The 16,290-nt window shown below is 44.9% G+C and overlaps 1 protein-coding gene across 1 annotated transcript in view; it reads right to left on the bottom strand.

Moving 5' to 3' along the window:
* MUC19 (mucin 19, oligomeric) overlaps window positions 1–16,290 on the bottom strand; it is a 139,676-nt gene that overhangs the window by 120,856 nt on the left and 2,530 nt on the right. Inside the window, exons 2-4 of the mRNA XM_089303329.1 lie at window positions 9,308–9,375; window positions 4,656–4,682; window positions 388–543 (exon numbers count right to left, since the gene is read on the bottom strand). Of these exons, the coding sequence (XP_089159455.1) occupies window positions 388–543; window positions 4,656–4,682; window positions 9,308–9,375 (251 nt within the window). The remainder of the gene's footprint in view (window positions 1–387; window positions 544–4,655; window positions 4,683–9,307; window positions 9,376–16,290) is intronic.

The following is a 16,290-nucleotide window of genomic DNA, read 5'->3' as shown; positions in this document are numbered from 1 at the left end:
TGACCATAAACTATTTAAAAACTTTATAATGTTATTATTAACTATTTGAGTGTATAATTTAAAGAGAAAATGGACTGTAACTGGATACAGAAACATGAGTACAAGACTCTACACTACATGTTGTGTCTAAGACTTCAATTTAAACACAACGTTTGATCCTTATAGTAACAATACCAAGTAGGAAGCACAAAAAATGAAAAATTATCAAGAATTTTTTAATTGAGTGTAACCATCTTTCCCCAAACCCTCTGCTCTCACAGGCACAGGGGTTTGTGCTTTGACAGTCTCCTCTAGTACCACTAAGACCGTGTGTGACAAAGAAAACGAGGGTCATCCGAAATGAAGAAAAAGCATTGTCTCCCAGAAGCGCGTCTTCTGCAGCCGTACCTGCGGGGGCGTCTGCGCTCTCGGTGTCCCGACGTCTTCTGGGCCTGTCTTCAGCTCCGCTCAGAGCACTGAACCCAAAGTCCAGCAGGGAACCAAACACAGACTTCTGTCTGGGGTCTGAGCCTTCCAGTAGCAGGCCGCCAGAGGAGAGGCCATCTGGGGTGAATGACAGAAGATGGTATTGCAAGTGGTTTCCAGCACAGAGGAGAATGCTCCTCTGACGACAACACTCGCCAGGGCCTCTGGAACCTGCTTCACGCCAGGCCCGTCATCCCGGCAGCACCCGGAGCAGCACACACCAGTGATGGACACAACCACCCAACCCAAACCCTTCTGTCCCGTGCAGAGGCCTCAAGGCAGAGGGGAGCATAGAGCTGGGAGGACTTAACAGGTGATGTGGACCGGACACTCCTGTCGTGGACAGAGTGGAAACGTCCCACCTGCTTTCCTTCCCCATGACTGGGCTCCAAGCCCTGGGGTCCACCTTCCCCCCTCCCAACAATCCCACTGTCTTCGCTACTGCACCTCAGAGATGATTAAAATTAAGGTAATGTACTTGAATGTCTTTTCCACAGTTCTACAAAGAAGAAAAGAGGAAAACATGTACTTGTAAGTTAATCAGAGCATTCTCTCCCTTTCTATCTTAGCTTAAATGTTGAGGAATATCCTATGTAAAATTGCAACCCTGGGAGTAGTACCGTGGTGCAGGAGGTTAAACTGTGATGCCAGTATCTCATATGCTGGTTTGAGTCCCGGCTGCTCCATTTCCAATCCAGCCCCCTGCTAATGCACCTGGGAAAGCAGTAGAAGCTGGCCCAAGTACTTGGACTCCTGTCACCCATGTGGGAGATTTGGATGCTGTTCCAGGCTCCTGTCTCTGGCCTGGCCCTGGCCTGGCCATTGTGACCATTTGAGGAGTGAGCAAGAAGATGGAAGATCCCTCTCTCTACCTCTAAATATGTAACTCTTGACTATTCAAATAAATAAATCTTTAATAAAATAAAATTGCAAGCCCCATTTTAATCCTCCCAGATGCCCTTGTATTATTTTCTCATTTTGTAGGTTTTATCACCCTAAAATATGCATGTTTACTGCCTACATGTTTATAATTTACTGATTGTGTCCGTCTAGATTTTAAGCTCCACAAACTCATGGTTTCTTGGACTGTTTTATGCACTGAGATGCCCCAGACATTCAGAGGAGTGCCTGAGCCACAGAGGAACCTCAGCTGATGCGTCTTTAACAAATGCAGTCACCGCCAGTGACCACTTAGTGTAGCACAGACTGCGCCACTTAGTGGATGTGAGGGTTCTCTCAAGCCATTTACGTTTTGCTGAAATCTGTACATTAAAATTCCAGTGTTTTAGAGTTAGTAACACTTGTAATTCCTGTGGCCTCCCTGTGAGGTTACAGAAGATATGCATGCTGTGCACCCATACCCACAAAATGAAGTGCAGGATTGCCAGGTCAAACCCAAGATTCCATGAGAGCAAACACAAGTGAGAAAACAGGCCTTGTTCTGCTGACGAGGACCCGAGAGACTTCCGCCCCTCCCACCCACACACACACTTTTCCTCAAACCTTTTACTTTAAGAAGGAAGTCTTAAAGGTCAGTCTTTCCAAAGCCTAAATTGGTAGTCTCTCCAAGGGCCGGGGGGCCACCACTTTCAAATGCAATCAAGGGAGATGGCTGCCCCTCCTTCCAGAATCCTGGTTCCTGGCTTCAGCAGGTGTCTAGCTACAAATTGCAAACTTACTTCCAGCCATAAACAAACAGGAAACTTATCTTTACTTTTAAAGGAAATCAAAAAAGGTAACTACAAAGGTGGCTACCCCAACCACCACGTAAATGTAAGGCAACTGTGTGTGGCCAGTGGTGCTGCCAAGCCCTCTTCCGTGAGGCCCATTCATTGCTTATCTGAGAACTTCTGTACAAAAGGGTGTATTTGGCTACATTTGTACAGAAGAGTGAGATTTGTTCCTGTCTTCACCATCGCTTTAGCATATTGTTTGTGATATGTGTCACATTCTGGCTTACTCTTTGTTCAATAAAAGTTTTCTTGGGCTTCTACTTTTGTGGAAAGGTTTTTTGAATGGAGGGAGATTTTATTATTCGTGACATTTCCCCAACAACTACTCTTGGAATGATTCGTCACTTTTCATGTTCCTAGGGAACGTATTTTAAATATTTTTCTGAAGCAAATAGTATACAGAAATAAAATATTAATGTGACTCTGAGACAGCCATCTCCCTTGATTGCATTTGAGTCAAAATCAGGGTTAGTTTGTTATGTGGTTTGAAGGAGAAGCAACCAATATTCAAGATGTTAGGGAATTACAATATCTGCATATCAAAGTTGGGTTTAGGAGGCGCACAAGGGCTTCAACCAGGATGAGTTCAAGTGAATCAGGGTGTTGTTAAGTAACCCTCGCCCATGTAGATCATGATGTCACCCTTGTACATGGTGATGTCATTGAGTAACCCTCACGCATGTAGATCATGATGTCACCCTTATACATGGTGATGTCGTTAAGTAACCCTCACCCACATATACCATGATGTGATAGAGTTCTATTTGGCCTATGGATTGTTTTCTCAAAGATGTGGGTCCCAACCCCAAGACAGAATGAGGAGTGTGGAGAGGCCCTGAAGCTGGTTAGGCCCTGTGTGGGCTGCCCGAGGGCCTGGCAGACACTTCCTTGTCTGGTGGTGTTAGTCACTTAGTGAGGCTGTAGCCTGAGGGACCCTCAACCCCCACGGAACAACCCTATCAACAGAAGTTCCCCTGAGAGACCCAGGAGTAAATGATTTCCTGGGCACCTCGAGACCTGTATAATTCTGCATGTGCCTTGTTGACTGCTGATTCAGGGTAACAATCCGAGGTGCACACCTGCAAGTAGACACCACTGCCGATGAGGCAAGTTTGCTATCTTCACCAGACAAGTGACCTGTGCCTTAACCTCAGTCGCCGTTTCTCTCCAAAGAAAATACTTTCCAGTAACATGTTATTGTATTCAGGTTAGAGAAGAGGCAAGGCTCTGACGTGCCTTACAAGAAAAACCCATCAAAGTAACCTCACGCTATTTCGATTGCTGTATTCATTAGACCAGACTGAGACTGGATGGGTATTGATATTCACAGAAATCTCACGGCTGGATTTTAGAAAAATCCCCTCAAAGTACTTCCGCTGGTTTGGTGTGACTGATTTTTTTATTTTGATGGGTAAGAAGAAAAGGAAGGAGAGTGCTATTCACTCACCCAGGGATCTAGTTAGCTGTTGGGAAAGGATAGATTCTAATCAACACAGATCACCGAGGAGTCCATCTTGGAATACAGAATGCAAGTGCGCTCTGCTGACAGACACATGTGTATCCTAAATCTACACACACATTTCTCTCACAAGTTTAAGAAATTTTACAAAAAATAGCCGGCACAGCTTTCCATTTCACCATCTTCATTAATACTGGTGAAAAATTAAAATATCTGCCCTGGATCATACAAAGCACGTCTGAGGGTCTGTAAGCAAGGGGACGCAGGCTTTACCATCTAAAGATTTTGCCAGGGCAGACACGCCCTGTCTCTGAAGAGGAGCACCACAACCCTATTGCTTTTCAGTATAAACAACATAAAACAGCAGAACTCTGAATACAGACCTAGCATACGACCCAGCCATCCCGCTCCTGGGAATTTACCCAAAGGAAACGAAATCAGCACGTGAAAATTGTCTGTACTCTCATGTTTACTGCAGCTCAATTCACAATAGCTAAGATATGGAATCAACCCAGATGTCCATCAGCTGAGGACTGGAGAAAGTAAGCATGGTATATACACACTGTGGACTACTACTTCACAATTAAAAAAAAGAAAAGAATGCAACTGGAAACCATTATACTACTTAGTCCCCCAAAGACAAATGCCGTATGTTTTCCCTGATCTGTGGTAACTTAGAGCACCTAGAAGGTAACGTATAGGAGTGAAACTGACATTTGAGATTTGATTATTATTGCAGCTCTTGTCTCGACTGTTGAGGAACAGTGTTTTTCTTCTTACTGCTTGTTGAACTCTTTACTGACTGTAGGGTTGATCTTACGAGTATAAAGTAAGCTGGAAGTAATCATTGTACAAATGAGGAGAAGAGAGAGGAGGAAGGGTGGGAACGTGGAAGCATCACTATGCTCCTCAATCTGTATATATGAAGGCATGAACTTTGCACACCTTAAATACAATTTAACAAAAAGGGAGAGAGAGAAGAAAACAGCGTCACTTACCTGCTCTTCTTCCGGCTGTTTCACCACCTGGAGAAGCAAAGGGAGGACCACTACCATCGGAAGCATCTCTACAAGACTGGCCCGAGAAAACAGCCATGGAAGGAATCCCCACAGAGAGACGCCCACAGAATTCAAGATCCAGACACGAATGTGGATGTTGGGCCTTGACCACGGTGTGTTCACAACCCTCCAGAACACCCAGTAAAGGAGAAAGGGCCAGTCCTGCACCAAACTGAAACAGTCTGAACCTGTGTACACAAACTAGAATGTGGCAAAACACGGGAATTCTTGGATGCCTGAAAAATGCCCCAAAACATTATCATTCCACTGCTGAAACGCTGATGTTTTAGGAAAAAACATTTGTCTATTACAAAAATCTCAAACACATTTCGGATAATATTTTTATTTTTGAACTGATTTATTTGAAAAGCAAAGTGACAGAGACAGGAGAGACAAAGACAAAGAGATCTTCTATGCATGTTTCACTAGTCCAAACGGCCAGAATAGCCGGGTTCGTGCCAGGCTGAAGCCGAGAGTCTGGAACTCCACCCAGGGCCCCCACGTGAATGGTAGGGTCCAAGTACCTGGGCCATTCTCCACTGCTTTCCCAGTCATGTTGGCAGGGGAACAGATTGAACTAGCACTCATATGGGATACTGGCCTTGCGGCAGTTGGTAGCTTATCCTGCTGTGCCACAAGGCTGGCCCTTAGATAACATTTCCACTGGGGGACTTTGTTCCTAAGACTTCCCTGTGTGCTCTAATTTTCAAAATTTCCTAAACCCACATTGAACACATTAGTCAAATAACAAGTCAGGGCACATGGTCTGATACTAAGATATAATTTTAGAAATTGAAACTAAAATTCAACTCAAGATTTATATATATCACAAATCTACAGAGATAGGGGCCAGAGCTGTGGCACTTTGGGTTAATGCCCTGGCCTGAAGCACCAGCATCCCATATGGGCGCCGGTTCCAGTCCCAGCTGCCCCTCTTCCAACCCAGCTCTCTGCTATGGCCTGGGAAAGCAGTGGAAGATGGTCCAAGTTCTTGGGCCCCTGAACCCACATGCGAGACCCAGAAGAAGCTCCTGACTCCAGATCAGTGTAGCTCCGGCCACTGTGGCCAACTGGGGAGTGAACCAGTGGATGGAAGACCTCTCTCTCTCTCTCTGCCTCTCCTCTCTGTGTAACTCTGACATTCAAATAAATAAAATCTTTAAAAAAAAATCTACAGAGATAAATGAAGACATAGAGCAGCAGAGCCAGCTACGTGGGGAAAAGTTTCCCACGCGTTCTGATGCACTTTCAAAACCAAACTGGGGGGCTCCACATCAAGCCCAGCAGCTGAGACAGCTACCTCGCCTTGGAGTGCCCAGGCTCAGTACTCAGCCGCCCTCCAGACTTGTGATTCCAGCTCCCTGCTAATGCAGGCCCCGGGATAAAGTGGCGATGGCTCAGGCAGCTGGGTGCCTGCCAACCACAGACAAGACCTGCAATGAGTTCTCGGGTCCCAGCTCCTGCCACAGCCCCACTGCAGGCATTTCGCAGGCGGACAGGGTGTCTGTCTCCCTCTCTCTTCTCTGAACTAAATGCATATTTTTAAATACCAAGTTGTAAGTAGTTGTACATACAAATATTCAAATATGTATTTAGTCAAAGAAAAGAAGAAATGACTCTGCAGGTAGCTGAAATATCTAGAAAATTCCAACCACGTGAGATGTAGGCTGTCGTCAAACGCCATTCGCAAATCCTCCCAAAGCAAGATGTGGCCAAGTCCATGCACAAACTGGCTTAATCACCTCGCCCCTCAGGAAAAGCCCTGTGGGGCCTCACTTAGGGCGCACGCCCGCACCTCAGGTACACGGCTAAGAACCTGGGTTGTGGTTCTCTCTCCCAGGAGACTGAAATCAGCAGGGGAGAACTGGCACTGGAGGGAGGGATCCCTGGGAGGCAGACTGGGCGCTGAGCAGAAGCCAACAGTGAGGAAGGCCTGTGTCTCCCAAGCAGACGCAGCCGCTCGGCACCCACCCGCAGAGAAGGGACCGTCTGTCTTGCGCAAGGACAGCGGTTTTCGGGAAATGGCACCAGCAATACTCGTCTTGATGCTCTCAGACAAGGGCCAACTCTGTTTAGAAGGGGCTTCCTCCTTGGGTAGGCAGAGGGGGATCCGTGCTGCCGCTCAGGAAGTCCATCTCGAAAGGCCCTCGTTTACTGCAGTGGACGAAACTCCTGCGTGTTCCGTACGCCGTGTGTCTACATCCCAAGTGACTTTACACACTAAAGCAGACGCACACCACGTACCCGCTCACAGCAGCCTCTGTTCTGGCGTCAGTACAGAGTGAACAAAATACACACCCAGACCTGACCCTGAGACGGTAGCAGACTGGGGGACGAGTGAGCAATCAGCACAGCTCATCCGCAGGCTCAAGTGTGCACAAACCGCTTCTGTGTGTCAGGTGCACAGAGGCCCCAGAGAACACCACGGCAGCCCTTGGCAAACAGTAATTACCAGGAGATACTGACCCGAGGGTTCCCTGAACAACAGCGCTTCTCCAGCTGCAAAACAGAGAAGCAACGGCGGTTTATCTCATAATTCTCTATGTCATATAATGTGATATATTATCTATTAAGACTGTGAGAATATTGTTCCTCTTGTTCCCATTCTTCCTTAAAATTCAGTCTAAGTAGTTCACTTTTTATATCTGATAACTGACATATGTAAATAATGTTACTATTAGGAGCTTTCCTATTCAGTGAAACACTTGTAGATGACCTGGATAACACATTTACCTGTCAATATACTTAAAATCAATGTTTCCAAATCGACTTGGTCTTGGGAAGCTACGTGGACAAATTAAACTCACAAGCTAATGTTAGCTGATGCTTTATATTTGTTTTACACCATTTCAGCTATTGATTGGAATATATTTTCTGATTTAAATTTTGCCTGATCTTATTTCCCCTAAACATTTTCTGGGGAAAGTGCTCATAAGCAATGGATCAGACAAGATGAAGAAGACAGGAATAGACAATCAATTGCATGGATTTTACTCTGAGAATACAGAATGGCCTGGGAAAGCCCAAAAATTGATAATATGTACCCAGATCTATATCTCTCACAACAGAAGTCAGTATTTTTTCCACTTAACCAGGATACTTTTTCTCTTTCGTTCTATACAGCTATGGTCAATGAAACAACACCGATTCATCTTCTGCTTACAGACGTGCTGCCTCAGGCTGTCTTCACCCATCTCCAGAGCTCACGCTTTCGCCACTCTGCCCCCTGGAGAGAATGACCCAGGTCCGGGCTGGGAGGGACACCTCAGTGCCCAGGCCAGCAGAGCTTCCGTCCACTGAGGCACAGGTTCCTCAGCTCCCACCATGGCCTCAGAAACCACTAGAGAAGCCTTAGAATGTCACTGACGAATCACCACCTACGGCACACCTGCTGGGTCATGCCCAGCCATGTCCCAGAACTAGACAGACAGGCGGATGTTTGCTTTTGAAACCTTTGCAGTTCTATGGCAAATCTGATAGACTTCAACTGACCACTTTTGAAGCTTAGAGCAAAGCCACCTGCTTTCCCCTGCTGTTTGAATGCTGCTATTTTTTGTGCCCTTTTCAGGAACAAAACTGAAAGGTAAGAAATGAATTTATATTTTTGCATCTCGTTTGACTTTTAAATTTTATCAGAATCAGTGAGGGCTCACCTTTCTATTTCAAAGATTTTTTAAATGTCTGAAGTACCCAGAAAACTGTTAGCTTGAAAAGCATTTTCGAGGATAGGGTAGGCAGTATCACCATGTTCCTAAATCTATACAAATGAAATACATGAAATCTGTACACCTTAAATAAAATTTAAAAATATTTTCCCTACAAAATTTTCTTGTGATGATGAGCCGGACTTTCCAGAGCTGACAGGCTGATGACTTGCAAGGAGCACAATCATCAGAGCGGGTCTTGAGTGGCGACGGGGACGCGTGTTCAACGTGGAGCCATCAAAGCGTAAGCTGACGGAAAGCGGTGTAGACGATTAGACCAGCACCGCAGGTGCCTATGCCACCTGTTTGCTGACATTTCTAAGCTGCCATGAAACACACCCACTCAGAGACATATGTACACACCCGGACACACGGACGCACAGAGACCACTCTCCCCCTCCACAGGGTCTCCTTCCACAGAGCCATCCAGCCACAATTCGAAAGTGTTTCACAAGTTGTACTGAACAATTTCAGACTCTTTTCCCTTGTCGTCTTCCCCAGAACAATGCAGTACAACAGCTCTTCACACGGCATTTATGTGGTATTGCGTGTTGGGAATCTTCCAGAAAGACGGTAGAGTATGTGAGAGGAAGTACGTATAGATTCTATGCGAAAACCATGCCACTGAATAAGGAACTTGAGCCTCTGTGAATCTGGGTATCTTCAGGGGCCCCAGAACCAAACCCCCCTGGGAACCAAGGGAGGACCCTATCAGCAGCCTTAGGACACTCTTGTTGGAGCTGAAGCAATAGCAAGACAAAAAGCCCAGTTTCCCACACAGCATCCTCCACTGAACTCCTAGGAGCATGACCAGGGGGAAAATGCTTGAAGGAGCAAATATATGCAGGTCCATTGCATTTAAAAGGATTCTTGAAATGAATTCTTTACCTTCACCAAAAACGCAGACTGCCGCAGCCAAGTACAAAAGGATCGACTGCATGGCGGTGAGCTGGGACCTAGAAGCAGCAAGAGGTCATCCTGGAGGGAGAAGCAGGTCCACAGGGGCCCTTGTCTCCTGCGCTTTAATACACACCCAGACCACGTCTCTCGTCACAGCCCAGGTGTGGGCGCTGCGGCGAGGACGGGCGAACGTCAACACCGTGGCCCGCCAGCAGTGAGATCTGTCTGCGGCCCAATCAGTGTCTCACTGCTGGGATGTCCTTTCCCTGGGACCACGGCCAGCTCACACCAAACCCAGACCTGGCCATTTTGCCACCCTGTGTAAACAACAAAGCCAGGAAGCAAAAACTCCAGGATTAAATACCAAATATGCCCATGAAGTGCATTTACCTGTACCTCGTTAAACGTCGCAGAAGTCTTAATGCCTCAAGAAACTCAAACACTGAGACCAAATATTGTAATTGTCTTCCCCTCAAAGACAAAATGTAGTTTCAATATTAACCTCCCCGGAAACAAAGAATGCTTTACTTAGCAAGATGATCATAGGTATTTCCTTAGAAAAATACTTGTACAAGAAGGTACTTCAGAAACTTCATGGAAAATGGAATTACAAAATATGATTATTTTGGTGAACAAATCTTGAAACCCAGACAATTGAAGGACCTTCAAAACGTTCATGAAAATGTCTATTATGATGGATTTATATTTTGTGCCAAAATAAGGTTTGCCTTTAATGCCATTCTTACATGAACTTGTTGAAGTCCCCTTTTATAGCTACACTCACTATGATATATAATAGTAATGCCGTTATTCACAAGAACACATAATGCTCTAATGACGGGCATTTTTACCATAAACTTTAAAAGCAGACATCTAAGTTAAAGATATGAAAAAGGGAACATCAGAAAAAGAATGCTTTAGGTAAAGATAAAATGAATAGAACTTCCCATTCCTGAATTACATATCTAGGCACACTGGAATGGAAGAGAAAGTCCAAGTCGGGGTGGAAGTTCTCTGTGCTGAGCAGGGTAGAGCGACCTCTAGGAATCACTGGTACCCTGAAACATGGGAGTTTTAATGCCATCGGCTTCAGCCTGGACCCCTCAGGTAGCCAGGATATTGTATTTCCTAGTAGCTTCGAAGCCCTACTCTTCTTCATCTCTCTTCTCCCAGACGGAATATTTCTTTTCCATCCTTCCTCTTAGTTAATGGCATCCTTTCTAATTTTGTTGAGAAATGAAAGCTCTCAAAAGAGAAACCATGCAGGCTTCCAAGCCCACCTGCACCCATCTACTTGGATTTGTGCCTAATGCTCCCTGCTCTTCTGCCAATACGGGTGCACTCTGTGGCACCCTCTAAACCTGACCTTTGTATCTGTATACTGGATTCCATTCAGGAACATTATGCCAGCAATGCATCCACTTCTACCCATATACTCAAAGTTTTCCTCCTCTTGAATCCTCCCAAATTCTTTCTATGAAGCCAGCATCACCTTAATCCCTAAGCCAGAGAAAGATGCAGCACTGAAAGAAAATTACAGACCAATATCCCTGATGAACATAGACGCAAAAATCCTCAATAAAATTCTGGCCAATAGAATACAACAACACATCAGGAAAATCATCCACCCAGACCAAGTGGGATTCATCCCTGCTATGCAGGGATGGTTCAACATTCGCAAATCAATCAATGTGATTCACCACATTAACAGACTGCAGAAGAAAAACCATATGATTATCTCAATTGATGCAGAGAAAGCATTTGATAAAATTCAACACCCTTTCATGATGAAAACTCTAAGCAAATTGGGTATAGAAGGAACATTCCTCAATATAATCAAAGCAATTTATAAAAAACCCACAGCCAGCATCCTATTGAATGGGGAAAAGTTGGAAGCATTTCCACTGAAATCTGGCACCAGGCAGGGATGCCCACTCTCACCACTGCTATTTAACATAGTTCTGGAAGTTTTAGCCAGAGCCATCAGACAAGAAAAAGAAATCAAAGGAATACAAATCAAGAAGGAAGAAGTCAAACTATCCCTCTTTGCAGACGATATGATTCTGTACTTAGAGGATCCAAAGAACTCTACTAAGAGACTATTGGAACTCATAGAGGAGTTTGGCAAAGTGGCAGGATATAAAATCAATGCACAAAAATCAACAGCCTTTGTATACACAAGCAATGCCATGACTGAGAAAGAGCTGCTAAGATCAATCCCATTCACAATAGCTACAAAAACAATCAAATACCTTGGAATAAACTTAACCAAGGACGTTAAAGATCTCTACGATGAAAATTACAAAACCTTAAAGAAAGAAATAGAAGAGGATACCAAAAAATGGAAAAATCTTCCATGCTCATGGATTGGAAGAATCAACATCATCAAAATGTCCATTCTCCCAAAAGCAATTTATAGATTCAATGCAATCCCAATCAAGATACCAAAGACATTCTTCGCAGATCTAGAAAAAATGATGCTGAAATTCATATGGAGGCACAAGAGACCTCGAATAGCTAAAGCAATCTTGTACAACAAAAACAAAGCCGGAGGCATCACAATACCAGACTTCAGGACATACTACAGGGCAGTTGTAATCAAAACAGCATGGTACTGGTACAGAAACAGATGGATAGACCAATGGAACAGAATTGAAACACCAGAAATCAACCCAAACATCTACAGCCAACTTATATTTGATCAAGGATCTAAAACCAATTCCTGGAGCAAGGACAGTCTATTCAATAAATGGTGCTGGGAAAACTGGATTTCCACGTGCAGAAGCATGAAGCAAGACCCCTACCTTACACCTTACACAAAAATCCACTCAACGTGGATTAAAGACCTAAATCTACGTCCTGACACCATTAAGTTATTAGAGAACATTGGAGAAACCCTTCAAGATATTGGCACAGGCAAAGAATTTCTGGAAAAGACCCGGGAGGCACAGACAGTCAAAGCCAAAATCAACTATTGGGATTGCATCAAATTGAGAAGTTTCTGTACTGCAAAAGAAACAGTCAGGAGAGTGAAGAGACAACCGACAGAATGGGAAAAAATATTTGCAAACTATGCAACAGATAAAGGGTTAATAACCAGAATCTACAAAGAGATCAAGAAACTCCACAAAAACAAAACCAACAACCCACTTAAGAGATGGGCCAAGGACTTCAATAGACATTTTTCAAAAGAGGAAATCCAAATGGCCAACAGGCACATGAAAAAATGTTCAAGGTCACTAGCAATCAGGGAAATGCAAATCAAAACCACAATGAGGTTTCACCTCACCCCGGTTAGAATGGCTCACATACAGAAATCTACCAACAACAGATGCTGGCGAGGATGTGGGGAAAAAGGGACACTAACCCACTGTTGGTGGGAATGCAAACTGGTCAAGCCACTATGGAAATCAGTCTGGAGATTCCTCAGAAACCTGAATATAACCCTACCGTTCGACCCAGCCATCCCACTCCTTGGAATTTACCCAAAGGAGTTTAAATTGGCAAACAAAAAAGCGGTCTGCACCCTAATGTTTATTGCAGCACAATTCACAATAGCCAAGACCTGGAACCAACCTAAATGCCCATCAACGGTAGACTGGATAAAGAAATTATGGGATATGTATTCTTTAGAGTACTATACCGCAGTAAGAAACAACGAAATCCAGTCATTTGCAACAAAATGGAGGAATCTGGAACACATCATGCTGAGTGAAGTAAGCCAGTCCCAAAGGGACAAATACCATATGTTCTCCCTGATCGGTGACAACTGACTGAACACCAAAAAGGAAACCTCCTGAAGTGAAATGGACACTATGAGAAATGGTGACTTGATCAGCATAGCCCTGACTGCTAATGGACAACTTAATACATTATCCCTCATAGTATTTTTTTTTGTCTGTTCTACTTAATATGACTGGTTTAATTCTGTAATTATCACACAGTTATTCTTAAGTGTTGAAAATTAACTGAAATGTGATCCCTGTTAAACATAAGAGTGGGAATAAGAGAGGGAAGAGATGTATAATTTGGGGCATGCTCGGGCTGACTTGCCCCAATTGGTAGAGTTGGAAACATACCAGGGGATTCCAATTCAATCCCATCAAGGTGGCATGTGCCAATGCCATCTCACTACTGCAAGTGATCAATTTCAGTTCACAATTGATCATAATGAAAGGACTAAGAGTCAAAGGGAGCACATAAACAAGTCTAGTATCTGCTAACACCAACCGATAGAATAAATAAAGGGGAGAGTGATCCAACATGGGAAGTGAGATACTCAGCAGACTCATAGAATGGCGGATGTCCTAAATAGCACTCTGGCCTCAGAATCAGCCCTAAAGGCACTCGGATCTGGCTGAAAAGCCCATGAGAGTATTTCAGGCATGGAAAGCCAAGACACTCTGGCAAAAAGATCTCTGTGAGTGAGATCCCAGTGGAAAGAACAGGTCTTCAAAGAGGGAGGTGCCTTTCTCTGAAGGGAGGAGAGAACCTCCACTTTGACTATGACCGTGTCTAAACAAGATAAGAGTCGGAGAACTCAAGGGGCTTCCATAGCCTTGGAAACTCATAACTGGTGCATAGGGAGATTACTGATGCCATAAACAGGAGTGTCAACTGGTAAAGTCAACAACAGGAGTCACTGTGCACTTACTCCTCATGTAGGATCTCTGTCCTTAACGTGCTGTACACTGAGGCTTAATGCTATAACGAGTACTCAAACAGTATATTTCACTTTGTGTTTCTATGGGGGTGCAAACGACTGAAATCTTTACTTAATGTACACTAAACTGATCTTCTGTAAAAAAAAAAAAAAAAAAAAAAAAAAAAGAAAGAAAGAAATTATCAATTCCCAACTTGACTCTCACTGGGATTAAACATGACAATAGGTCTGATCTGATTTCATCATCATTTAAAAAAAATCATCTATTATTTTTCACTTTATGTTTCTGTGTGGGAGCAAACTGTTGAAATACTTACTTAAGGTATACTAAGCTGATCTTCTGTATATTAAGATAATCGAAAATGAATCTTGATGTGAATGGAAGGGGAGAGGGAGTGGGAAAGGGGAGGGTTGTGGGTGGGAGGGACGGTATGGGGGGGAAGCCATTGTAACACATGAGTCGTACTTTGGAAATTTATATTCATTAAATAAAAGATTAAAAAAAAAAAAAGTTTTCCTCCTCTTTTGGATTATTCTCAACACTATAAATGCATGTTGTTATTTTCTCTAACATAAATAAATAATACTGCAGTGTGTGAATTATACCTCAGTAAGCTGTACTTTAATTTTCTTTCTTTCTTTTTTTTTTTTTTTTTTTTTTTTTTTTGACAGGCAGAGTGGACAGTGAGAGAGAGAGGGAGACAGAGAGAAAGGTCTTCCTTTGCCGTTGGTTCACCCTCCAATGGCTGCCGCGGCCGGCGCGCTGCGGCTGGCATATCGCGCTGATCCGAAGCCAAGAGCCAGGTGCTTCTCCTGGTCTTCCATGCAGGTGCAGGACCCAAGGACCTGGGCCATCCTCCACTGCCCTCCCGGGCCACAGCAGAGAGCTGGCCTGGAAGAGGGGCAACCGGGACAGAATCCGGCGCCCCGACCGGGACTAGAACTCGGTGTGCCGGCGCCACGAGGTGGAGGATTAGCCTAGTGAGCCGCGGCACCAGCCGCCTTTCAGTTCTTTTTCCATTGTTCTGCACCCTTTGATGGTTAAACTGCACCTAAGAGTTACCATCCGCGACCCTTCTGGTTCCTGACTTCCATTCTCTCTCAGAGTCACTCTACCTCATCAAGTCTTAACTCCATCACTCTGCACGATGTGCTCCTGCCCCTGACAATGGCCATCTCCTTCTATGGACCCAGGGGTCAGTGCTCAGCCCTCAGTGCACTGGCCTCCCCAGAGCATTCGGCACAGCTGGTCAGTGCCGCCTTCCGGCACATGCTGACTTCCCAAGTCTTTCTTTTCCTGCGTCACTTGCTGCATTTATTCTCCTCTGCTCACTTAACATGAGCCCCCAAGACGGAAATGTGGGTCCCTTTTTCACACTCACTCCCTGGGGATTGTTCAATTCTGTGACTACCTTTTGTACGCTCATCGATTCCACACTGACATATTCCGCCTGCGCGTTTCCTGACCTCCAGGGAGATACTAAGCAACTTCACTTGAATGTCTACGAGAAGTTCAACGTCAATTGTCCTGAAGGAAACTCAGGTCCATCCCTTCCACAAATGTGCTTCTCCCAACATCTGTTCCACCTCTGTCTTTACCTCACCAGATTCCAGTATTTGGAGCCCTCCTCGATTCCTCTCTTTTACCCTCACCACACATTCCAGCATAAGGTCCTGTTCATTCTCACTTTTAAATAAATATGGGGGGGGGGGCATGGTGCTCTGGCACAGAAGATTAAGCTGCAGTCTACAGAGCCGGCATCCCATAAGGGTTCCTATTCAGATTCTGGCTGCTCTACTTCCAATCCAGCTGCCTAATGCACCTGGGAGAGCAGCAGAAGAAAGCCCAAGTACTTAGGTCTGTGCACCCCTGTGGGAGACCCAGAATAAGCTCTTGGCCCCTGGTTTCAGTATGGCCCACCCTGGCCATTGCAGCCACTGGGGCAAGAGAAACAGTGGCTTGAAGACCTCTGCCTCTCTGCAACTCTGCCTCTCTGTAACTCTGCCTTTCAAAGAAATAAATAAATCCTTAAAAAAAAAAGTAAATATGGGAGGTGGGAGGTTAACTTGTCCTTGGCCAGTGGTCAAGATGCCAAGTGCCATCAGAGAACCTGGACTCAATGCCCAGCCCTGGCTCCCGCCTGCAGCTCTGTGCTCAAGCAGACCGTGAGAGGCAGTGGGGACAGCGCGAGTAGCTCGCTACCTACCAAGCACTGAGCTCCTGGCTCCCGCTTTCAGCCTGGTGTGGCCGCAGCCACTGTGGGCAGTTGGCTTCCAACTTGAGTTTGGGAGCGCTCTTTCACTTCTG

Source organism: Oryctolagus cuniculus, chromosome 9, assembly GCF_051225735.1.
Source record: "Oryctolagus cuniculus isolate XC-2025 breed Fujian yellow rabbit chromosome 9, ASM5122573v1, whole genome shotgun sequence".
Taxonomy (NCBI): domain Eukaryota; kingdom Metazoa; phylum Chordata; class Mammalia; order Lagomorpha; family Leporidae; genus Oryctolagus; species Oryctolagus cuniculus.
This window is presented reverse-complemented; position numbering and strand designations above follow the sequence as displayed.